Raw genomic sequence first — 12,038 nt, 5'->3', positions numbered from 1 at the left:
GAGCGGGAGTGGAGGGTGAACGGGCAGATGGAATGCCAGGGATAAAGCTCAGGGATCATCTATCCACCTTTTCTACAAGTTGAGCTCTCCCCCCCCCCCACCCAACACACACATACTTTCAAGTACCTCTACCTTAACTGGATTCCCTCCCATCTGAATTCTGATATATTTTTGACATGGATTCTTCTATATCCCTTGACTTAAATTTAAAAACTCTTATTCCTGCTTACATGGCAAAACAGTAGAATGATCAGAAATATTCAAAGAATTTTCGGTTATTTTATTAACTACAAAATGAAGAGAACAATGTAAATATTTTTGGCTTCCCTAATACAGATTGACTGATAATATGGATCATCAACCAAAGCAATAAGAAACTATTTCAAAGTATAAGTATTTGTAACTGAAAATTACAGCAACTAAAATTCTTAAGAAGCAGCCTTACAATAGAAAGTATCGTGATATAATTAAATCGTGATCTTCGTTTCTAAAAAGTTTCATTTTTCTCAGGTGTTAAACTGCTTTCATGAGCAAAGTAAGAGATTATTTCATTGGATTATATTTCCTTAATGCAAAACTGTGGGATGTATTCCCTATTAATTTCCAATGATATTTACCTGACACGCTGTGTTGCTGGTAGTTGTAGGAAGATGGAATTGCACCAATAGGAAGCTGCGGCTTTGGATTGCCTGGTGGTACCTCATCATCATCCTCCCCAAAATGATGAACTTTCTCGTACTTTTCTAGGTAACTGAAATAGAAAAATAGCACAGCAGAGACTATTAAATTTGCTAACTTATTTTTAAAAAGATACCTCAAACTTCTTAGTGGTAGTAAAACAGTCATTTCAGAAATAATAATACAGGTAAGTCAATGGTCACAAAAGTTTTTTATTTTTTCATCAAACATCACAATGAGAAATAGTACAGTATGGAAATTAAGATGTAGAACACCCATTTCTGAAGAGCAATAATTTACTGATTTAAAAACACTATATATGTTTGCGATAAAAACAGAGAAGGTAAAGGTAAAGGTAAAGGCCCTCCCGTTGATCATCGATTTGCTCGAGCGGGCCCAGTAACGTCTCCATTGGAGACTTTGTTGTTACTGTGTCTGGCATATCCAATACTCTCGGTAGCTTGCCGGGCTCTCCGAGAGGGGCGGAGGAATCAAACTCGGGTCGGCCATGTTGGCCGCTTGTAAGGCGAACGCCCTACCCGCTGTGCTATCGCTGAGATATTTAAACTCTGGTCTCCACAATCATTCACCAGAAATGACCATAGGCTCATGTGCATTTATTTTCTATGCACATTACTTTTGCAATTTATTTTAGAGTGAAGTGTGTCAATATAAACAGTTACTAATTTTTTTTAAGTTTTATGGTATCCGATCCTACTGATATCTCAAAATTGAAGTGTTTTGAGTTATATATTTGACTATTCTTACTTTTAAGTGTTTTGGTTTTTCCATTTTAAACCAATTACCAATAAATTTAATCTGTGTATTTGCAAGAATATTTTTCTCAGAAAAATACACAATCAATATGTTCCTTTTAAACATCAATAGTGCCAAGTTCCTATACCAAAGTAATATATCTAACAAATTTTGGACAACTTAGAAGATAATTTGAATGTTTTCCCACAGTATTATTTTCTCTGGGTTTGCTCATTCTAAATATTCACTGAATTAAACTTCCAAATTCACCAAAGGAGTTTCCAGAGTAAGATTGTAAAACTGGGAAGCAAGTGGCCTAACCTTTAATAAAGACAACACAACACTGAAACTATAACCTGTTAATATTTAACAAAAAAAATGTTAATACAATGAGATTTATCATAGGAAAGTTCTAAATGTGTTCATTTTATAGAGCAACCCTCCCAATCCAGTCTACCAATAAATGTAGTAGTAACTTTTATTTTGGTTCCATTATGGGGCCACACCCGAAGATGCTAAGGGGACCAATAAGCTACGCTTAGGATTCGAACTGAAGACAGCCAGATGCAAGCTTAGAGTTGTAACTCTTGGATTATCTCTCTGGCCCAGTAAATATTTTTAAAGTTCTATAGTTAACTGCCTTTTCTAGACCATCTGAGATAATGTAAGAAGATAACAATAAACATCTAATGATTTGGAAGTATAATCTTGTTTTCACCATCAAAACTTGTAAGAAAAAATGAAAAGAGAAAACTGGGGTTGGGGGCAGGTTTGGGGAGCAGGAGAAAACAGGGGGCACGGGTGGAGGGAAACAGACACTGACGAAGGGACTGAATGGCGCTGGGGCACGACACACCTGAAACCCAATCACAACTTGTAATTCATGACTTAATTTAAATAAAACTTTTTTTTTAATTAGTGAAACACCATGAGGTACAGTTGTAGATTTACAAATTTTTGTGCTTGGGTTTCGATTATACAATGATCAAATACCCATCCCTCCTGGACACGCCAATCTTTCAAGTACAGAAACTAATGAGATAAAAAATCATTACCATTCCATGTATGCACACATATAACTCCTGAACATAGAGAAGAGCCAGTAACTATAGACATTTTTACCCAATTGCTAGAATGTACAAGATGAAAACACGAAACAGGATGAAAAGACAGTACAGTGGTTGAGGTCCTTGTCCTACATGCGGCTTGATATGGGTTCGATCTCCAGCACCACACAGGAGTGAGCTACGAGCACGGAGCCAGGAGTAAGCTCTGAGCACTTCAGGACTTACTCAATGCCCCGCTCCCAGTATGAAGAACAAAACAAAAAGCACATAATGAGAGGATGGCTACAAAGAATCTTCAGGATAAACTCACCATGGATATAACTATGAATATATAAATAAATCAATGTATTCTTTTTCAATTTCTCATGAAGATATTGGGGGCTGGAGCGATGATAGCACAGCGGGTAGGGCATTTGCCTTGCATTCAGCTGGCCTGGCTGAGCCGGGTTCGATTCCTCCACCACTCTCAGAGAGCCTGGCAAGCTACCGAAGAGTATCTCGCCCGCACGGCAGAGCCTGGCAAGCTATCCGTGATGTACTCAATATGCCAAACACAGTAACAACAAGTCTCATGATAGAGACGTTACTGGGCCCACTCAAGCAAATCAATGAACAACGGGAGGACCGTAACCGTGAATGAAGATATTATAGAATGAGGACCATATAAAATTTTAAACATAGCACTGTAGCACTGTCCTCCCGTTGTTCATCGATTTGCTTGAGCGGGCACCAGCGTCTCCATTGTGAAACTTGTTGTTACTGTTTTTGGCATATCGAATATGCCACAGGGAGCTTGCCAGGCTCTGCCGTGCAGGCGGGATACTCTCGGTAGCTTGCCAGGCTCTTCAAGAGGGGCGGAACAATTGAACCCAGCTCAGCCATGTGCAAGGCAAATGCCCTACCCACTGTGCTATTGCTCCGCCCATAACCTTAAACAAACAAAAATAATGTAACTATTTCTGTAAATGGGAGATTATCTGTATCAGTGTTTCTCCAGTGGGCCAACTGAGGGCTACCAAGATATTCCAAGGAAATCACAGGTGAGAACTGCACAAAAGGGGGCGGGGGATGGGGGAGATGACACAAGAACAGGGACTCCAACAGGTAGGACAGGGGCCTCAGAAAAGGAACAATACTGAAAGAACAGTCAGAAAAAGAAGGAAAATGTTTTACATCAAATTAAATTAACAAATATTAGTACTAATAGTACATTTTAGAATGCATGGTATTTCACAAATGACTAAACTCACGAAACACTTAAAAAATCAAGTACAGGACAATAACAAAGAAATATAAATATATGTACAAAAAATGGATTGGGCGCTGGAGCGACAGCACAGCAGGTAGGGTGTTTGCCTTGCAAGCGACCAACGCGGGTTCGATTCCCAGCATCCCATATGGTCCCCTGAGCACTGCCGGGAGTAACTCCTGAGTGCAGAGCCAGGAGTAACCCCTGTGCATTGCCAGGTTTGACTCAAAAAGCAAAAACACAAACAAAAAAAGCAGACAAAATAATCAAAATAACAATGAAATATGAATTTAACCCAAATATTATACTAAATTATTTTAAATAGTTGAAAATGTTACTCAAAATTCAACATAACAAATTTTAAATGTCTTTTTTACTATTGCTCGGAAAGAAAAATTACTAGTTAAGACCAAAAACACATATTCCCTTCTAGAACATTCAAAGACTAACATAAGCAACATGAGTTAACAGATGACAACCGAGTACTACATAGTCAAGAGGTAAAATTGTATATTTATAACTACAAAGTAATGCTTCCATTTAACAAATAGCATCAATAATTCAGATTTTCATATTACTCACATATACATAACTTATGATTTCTCTGGAAGTTCTAACTTTTTCCCATAATCACAAAATTCCAATTCCCAGAATGGTCTCTGCTAATTAAGATTTTTGACTTGAAGGCTACTACATGTTCTCAGTATCATACTTAAGTAATTCCGATTGAGATTGAACCTGTCCTAATTCAACTAAGATTCTTGCACCTAATTCTTATAAATTAAAAAAAAATTTCTCATCAGTGAAGTAGAGTTACAAAATTATTAAGTTTCAGTGTTTCAACACCAGTCCCTTCACCAGAGTTCCCTTCCCTCCACCAATGTCCTCAGTTTCCCTCACACCCGAACACTTTCCCTCTCCACCTGAGTCCTTACTCCCCTGTACCTCAAACATGTTTCAGTGCAAGCTTCCCAGGCCACTTCTACTCTTTGTTTCTATTGCCTTCGAGGCTTTGTGAATCCCTTACTACGTTCCTTTATATCCCACATGAGATATTCTGTATCTGTAGCTCTTCCTCTAACTCAACTGATGCTCTTGAGATCCATCAACATAGCAGCAAATTTCATGACTATCTTTTTTTTAATTATTGGTATGAGTAGTATGCCACCATATATGTACCATAGTTTCTTTACCCAGTCATCTGTTCTTGGGCACGAGGGTTGTTTCCAGATTTTGACAATTGTGAATAGCACTGCAATGAACACAGGGGTGTAGATATCTTTTCTAGATTGTCCTTTTGGACCCTAGGGTATATTCCAAGGAGTGGAATTGCTGGGTCCTATGGAAGCTCAATACCTAGTTGATGAACGACCATATTGTTTTCCATAAAGGCTGGATCAGTAGATATTCCCACCAGCAGTCAATGAAAGTTCCCCCCACCCAGCCCCTGGCCAATACTGGTTGTTTTAGTTCTTTTAGATGTGCCTGACACCTAACTCTGATCTTCTGTGTCGTCCCTCTCAATTCTTTATCAAGAGCTTGAACTTACACATTGACACACATTCACAAGATTCACACATTCAACTAAGCACATTTCTTTCTCTTTTCAAAGTGAATGACAACATTTTGAACTGTCACATAAAACAAGAATTTGCCTATACCACATATTTAACTTGAGACTGGTAAATAAAGAAATCCAGATAGCAGTAAATATATCATCATGCAACCAAAGAAAATGAAGTTCACTTTTTCAACATTCAGAAAATTGACTCAGGTAGAAAAAGTTGTATCTTCTAAGCTAGCATATAGCAGAGAAATTATTTTAAATAATTTAAAGGAGAGGAGATAACAGAAAGGAGAGGTGAGTGAGAAGACAAGAAAAAAAAAGGCAAGTTAAAATTTGGAGTTTCAAAGGTGAGTAGAATGTGATGGTTAGCATAATAATAGGACCTAGGAAGTGTAAACTATTACAAGGATTCAAAGAACACTGGGATAACTAAGCGCTTATCTACAAAAGCCAAATCCTTTGTAAACTTTGCCATGTCAAAATAAATCTAGAATAGGGGCCAAAGACATAACAGAGATCAAGGCTTGCAAGGCTTGCCTTGCATGCAGCCAACTGCATTTCTATATAGATTCCGCAAGCAAAGCTGGAACAATCCTTGAGTACAGAATTAGGAGTAAGCAGGAGCAATGCTGGGAGGGCCCAACCCTCACCTGAAATTACAATTAAAAAGACAAAATCCAGAATAAATTAAATGGAAGTGATAATCAGAAACAAAAAATAAAAACAAGTTTGCATAGTTTAAATGTGAAGAGCAGAAAAAGTGGTCCTTAGTAGAAAGCTTACACTGTGTATCTGTGCCTGAGCGGGACAGGTCGGCAAAGGGACCACTAGGACTATGACAGAGGGAACGGTCTATGGAGAAGGACTAGGTGCTGAAAGCGACTTGTTCGGTGCTACAAACCATGAGGCCTAAAGGAGGTCAGGGGAAGGAAAAAAAGAAAAACTGGGGACACTGATGGAAAGAAATGGAAACTGGTGAAGGAATTGATGTTGGAGCATCAATTAATACTTAAAACCCAATCCTGGGTGGAGTTCATGCAAAATTCAATCAGCCTAATCAGTGGCTGAATAAATAGCAGTACTCCTACATTTAAAAAAAAAAAAACCAAACTCCAATCCTGAATACTTTGTAAGTTTGCAATTCACAGTGATTCGATTTAAAATTTTTGCTTAAAAAATGAGATATATGTCTATTAAAGTTCCTAAAGCTGGGAATCATGGCCAGCAGGCAAAAAATAATAGTCACTCAAATGCATCTTGATGGTAGTCTAAGGAAGATTCAAAGTCAAATATATCCAGAGCCCCCTTTAAAAGGTATACAAAATGACTGAACCAGGATATGACTTCTGTTCAAAATTAATCTCACCCTAAACATAGGCAAGATGCCCCTGACAACCACCCCCAAACCCACAAAGCAAAACAAAAATAAATCAAAATTAAGGAATGGTTAAATAATACTGATGAAGAGCATAGACTACTCAGGTATTAGCCTAAGTCATAAGTAACATAAAAAGGAGTGTATCAATAGTAATTACCAAAAAAAAGAGCTAAAAACTACAAAACTATTAAAATAACTTGAAAATGATACTCCGAATCCTATCCAAAAAAGGAAGAAGTAGTAGGAAGAAAAATTTATAAACTGGTATGTGTATTACTAATACAGAAAGAGTGAATGAAATGGGCTAATTTTCACAGTTAATATTAAGGGACATATGTTCTTAAATGTCAGGTTTTAAGAGCTCACAATAAAATGAAAATGAAATCATTACTTCCTAAATCACTATAGAGAAGTAAAAATACTAATATGTAATAGGCAGTAAAATAAAAGGAAGAATAAGCTGTGAGATAGCAATTATACTTGTACATATGCCCTAGGGAAAAAAGTGCAAACAATCCAAATATTCATAAGTAATAGCATGAATTAAAAAATTGTAACACTTATACTATGTGGCAGTGAAACTTAAAGCAACATGAATCAATACGAATGGCTACTAAAAGTCTGTCAATTTCGGAATTCCACTTAAGACCGCCATAAACAATAATCTAGATATGTATTTAATAGACAAATATGGAGTGACACCAAAAATAAAAAGATAATAATGATTACCTAGAAAATAAGCTAGGGTTTATACCCTTTTAGAAATAAATGTAATTCCAAAAAAAAAAAAAGAAGAGAAAAATACAAGTAACTTCAAAGTATTGATATAGTTTTACTTTTCTTTCGCTACGACGTGGAAACATTTGCATGTGGTAAATATTCTGTCTATGACATTCACAATTAAAAAAAATTTAAACTTAAGGAAAGAAATTTTATTTTTTTAAATAAGAAATGAGTGATGAGCACAGAGCCAGGAATAAGCACAGCTAGGTGTGACACCGAAACAAAATACAACACATTTCCACCAACACATAGCTTAGAGGTACAGCACTTGTCTTGCACATACGAGGCCCTGTGTTTTCATCTCCACCACCACAAAACAGCAATCCTGTTTATAAATTTTGTCAATGATTTTCAAATACAAAAAATGACTCAAAGACACAGAAAACTATAACTAGAAAAAGCAAAAAAACTGTAGGAAAAAGACTATATAAAACATATCAATATAAACATACATATATATTCAAGACTAAGATTTTGCTGCAGAAGTTCACTGATACAGCTTAATGCTGAAAGTTTAGTAGTATCACCTTAAAAGTGATTTTTTTAAAAACATGCCAAAAGTTATTTAATAAAATGAAACATCCATGCTTCATGAAAAAAATTTAACCAAAGTTCCATAACAGTGCTACATTCGAATTTCTGATTGTCTCTTTCTTGGTGCCACACAAAACAATGTATTCCCATCTACCTCATTTTACAGTGCAATTTTTGCAAAATATTATACTTCATGTTGATTTAATATTGTAGTTTCTGCAGACAAATTCCCTATAAAGGTATATTCCAATAGGGAGATCTAATTTATGTATTAAACACTGACTCCTTGTTCCACATAACCAGTCCGTGTGAGACGATGTAGAAGGACTAACAGCAAATCCTCATTTGTTCAGCCTTTGGTCACTGAAAACTTATGCATCAGATCCATGTATAACTTCATTATATCTTAACTGGATATGAAGATGTTATCTAATTTTAATTTAACTACTATAAAGGATAACAAGATTAAATAGCTTGTATCTCAAAGAAATCACACAGTTTGAACAATGCAAACAAATTAATACATAAAAGTACTTCTAGGAGGGATACAGACATGCACATCACCCAGGTTCCATTCTGGGCATCACATAATCCCCAAGCACTGCCAGATGCAACCCTGAAGGCCCCCCCACAACACTAGTGGGGTGGCCTGGGTAGAATCACAAATGATTCCAATGCACTCAATTATAAAACAATAGATTTGAACAATAAAAACTTCGAATATACACTAAGTCCTCATTTAAGTAATTTCTTTTTTTTAAGAAATAAGTTTTTGGTAGCTGCAACGTTAAGCAAGACTATTATCTATGATAGAGCTAGGGATGCCTTTTTCTCTTATCAAAGTCCAAATGAATGAATTACTTGAAAGCCAGCTGTATTTCATGGTAATGAAGTAACTAAGATAAGTAACTCATGTGAAGTAAGTATGGAAGAAACAGAATGATGTCTTAGTCGAGAGTATTAGAAGTACTTGTGGGGGCTGGAACAATACTGGGTAGGGCATTTCCCTAGCATTTCTGGGTTTGATCCCAAACATCCCAAACGGTCCCTTCGAACGCTGCCGGGAATAACCAGTGCAGAGCCAGGGGAAAACGCTGACCATATCCAAGTGTAGTCCATAAACAGAAACAAAAAGACATTATTTATTGAGAAGTATTAAAAGAGAAGTACTGAGAAAATTTATCATTTCACTTTTCAAAATTATTTTTTGCTGAATTTCCTACAGAAATATTAGATGGTGAACAAATTCTATTTATAATTAAAAAAAAAAGACCAATTTTTGTTCTACCCTAAGGTAGAACAAAAGGTGAAGGTGAAATTTCAATAAGGGAAAGAAAATCACTTAAGGCCTTGGAGAGGGTATAGTGGTAAAGTACTTGCCTTGCATGTGGCCAACCCATGTCTGATTTCTGGCATCCTATATGCTCCTTTGAGCACTGCCGGGAGTTATTTCCTGAGTGCAGAGCCAGGAATAATCCCCGAGCATTGCTGGGTGTGGCCCCCAAATTTTCAAAAAATCATAGAAAGTGAAATAAAACCTCACTCCCCCCCCTCCCCCTTTCTTGCCACACTTGGTTGTGCTAAGGCTTACTTGAACTTGTGCTCAGGAACTGCACCTGATTTTCCGGGAACCGTGCCAGGTGCTAGGGATCAAACCCAGGCCTGCCATATGCAAGGAATGTGACTTAATTACTGTCTATCTTTGGTCCCAAGGAGGTTTCTTAATTGGGAGTCTACTTCCTGTGATTCTGCTGCTGAAAACACTATGTATATATCTTACTAAAATTTTTACATTTACAGAGAATTTGGAGAAAGAATTTTCCAAAGAGTCAAAAATCTCCCCCAATTTCCGTGGTGTTTGCCTTGTGCACAGCCAGCCCGGCTGAGCCGGGTTCGATTCCTCTGCCCCTCTTGGAGAGCCTGGCAAGCTCCCCGTGACGTATTCAATATGCCAAACACAGTAACAACAAGTCTCAAAATGGAGATGTTACTGGGCCCACCTGAGCAAAATTGATGAACAACGGGAGGGCAGTGTTCATTTTGGGGCACACCTAGACGTGTTCAGGGCTTACTCCTGGCTCTGTGCTCAGTGATCACTCCAGGCAAGCTTAGGAGCCCATGAGACACCAGAAATCAAATCCAGACTGGCTGCATGGAAGGAAAACGCCCTCCCCAGTATACTACAACTCTTTTAGTATTCCTATTATTATTAGGGGTGGAGGGGTCGGGCCACACCCAGAAGTGCTCAGGGGTGATTCCTGGCAGTGTTCAGGGAACCATATGGACTGCCAAGGATTGAACTGGAGTAGGTTGCATTAGAGGCAAGTGCCTCAACCCCTATAATCCTCTCTCCAACCCCTCCTACTTTAATTCCAATGCTGAAATTGTTCTCTACTGGCCAGTGGGGACCTTTACTTTTTGTTTTTTGGTACTCTCTTCCATCCTGGCAGGGATCTTTTCAAGCCAGTTTCTATGTGCTTCCAAAATTATCACTTCCATTCTGTTAAGTATCTCCTTTACAGCGCAAAGTAACATAGATTTGTGATCTATACTGTGATCTATATAGGAAGATAGCTTCAGCTATCTTCTCCAAGGAACACTAATGTTATTTTTTAAATATTGTTTTTAAAATTATCTTTTTAACTGATCGCAGTGAAATACATAGTTACAAAGTGTTCGTATTGGGTTTCAGCCATATAATGTTCCAACACCTCCTCCTTCACCAGTGTACATTTCGCATCACCAATGTCCCCATTTTCCCTCCTGTCACCACCCCCCCCCACCATGGCAGGCACTTTTCTATTCTCTCTCTCTCACCATCCCTCCCTCCCCCCCTACCCCCCAGGGCATCATGATTTGCTTCTAATTTTTAACAAACACTAATTTTAAATGAGAAATGGTATTTAGAAACCAGTATGTCAAATGTGTTCACCGCTTACAAAAGTATCATAGCTTCTGGGCCCTTTCAATACACATAAGAAGAAAAATGTATATGTACATCTGTATATAAATCTTATTTCTCTTTTAAAATAAAAGGATGAGATCATAAAGTTACCTCTACTGCTAATACAATGGCACAGATCCCCCTCCCCTCTATGTCCCTTTCCTACCAATTCTATTTCTTGCGTTTTCCTCTCCACTGATTTTTAGCTTCTACAACGTATTTCTTTTCAGAGTATGACTCCATTTTCAATATGAAAACTAAATTTGTGCTTTACAGCTAAAATAACAACTAAAGGTAATTTATGTGATACATTTTCTGGTGGGCTGCTTTTTTTTTTTTAAATATTGAGACAGGTTAGTATTTCTACCTATACCTTTAAACTTACAGAGTGGTAATCCCGCAATCCCATGTTCTTACTATTTTCTCATCTAGTGTATGAACATTTTTTATGTTTACTCAATTGTATTGGCCCTCCTCCACCGTCCTCTTTTACCCTGTAGTAACCTCAGCTCTATGTTCTGAGTCAGCAGGTTTGCTTTTTTCCCCCTTTTCTCTGTTCCCTTTCTTTGTTTCTCTATTTCCCACGTAAGTGATATCACCAATATTTGTCTTTCTTTTTCTCCCTTACTTCACTTAGCATGACTTCCTATAGTTCCATGTTGTTGCAAGAGTCAAGATTTCAGCTTTTATGATTGAGTGCTATTCACTTACATATATCTGCATTTTTCTTTATTTACTCATGTATACGTACAATTAGGTTGTTTCTATATCTTGATTTTTTTTTCTCTTTGGGTTACACCCGGAGATGCTCAGGGGTTACTCCTGACTCTGCACTCAGGAGTTACTCCTGGTGGTGTTCAGGGGACCATATGGGATGCTGGGGAATGAACCCATATTGGCGGCATGCAAGGCAAATGCCCTCCCTGCTATCACTGTAGCCCCTATCTTGGCTTTTTAAAAACAGCCCTGGAAAGAATCAAGTTGTGCATGCATCTTTCCAGAATAAAGCCCCCCCTCCCCGCCCAAATTCTTGGGACATCTATAATATTTCCGGGGGGGGGGGGGAGGGGGCATTTCCAGAG

General features: G+C 37.8%; 1 protein-coding gene across 1 annotated transcript in view; it reads right to left on the bottom strand.

Annotated features, from left to right (window-relative positions):
- Window positions 1–12,038, bottom strand: part of ARID2 (AT-rich interaction domain 2) — a 143,783-nt gene that overhangs the window by 61,396 nt on the left and 70,349 nt on the right. The window contains exon 4 of the mRNA XM_056117751.1: window positions 618–751. Within this exon, the coding sequence (XP_055973726.1) occupies window positions 618–751 (134 nt within the window). The remainder of the gene's footprint in view (window positions 1–617; window positions 752–12,038) is intronic.

This window comes from Sorex fumeus, unplaced genomic scaffold (genome assembly GCF_029834395.1).
Source record: "Sorex fumeus unplaced genomic scaffold, SorFum_2.1 ptg000036l, whole genome shotgun sequence".
NCBI classification, from domain to species: Eukaryota; Metazoa; Chordata; class Mammalia; order Eulipotyphla; family Soricidae; genus Sorex; species Sorex fumeus.
Note: the sequence above shows the minus strand (reverse complement) of the source record. Positions and strands in the feature narration are given on the sequence as shown.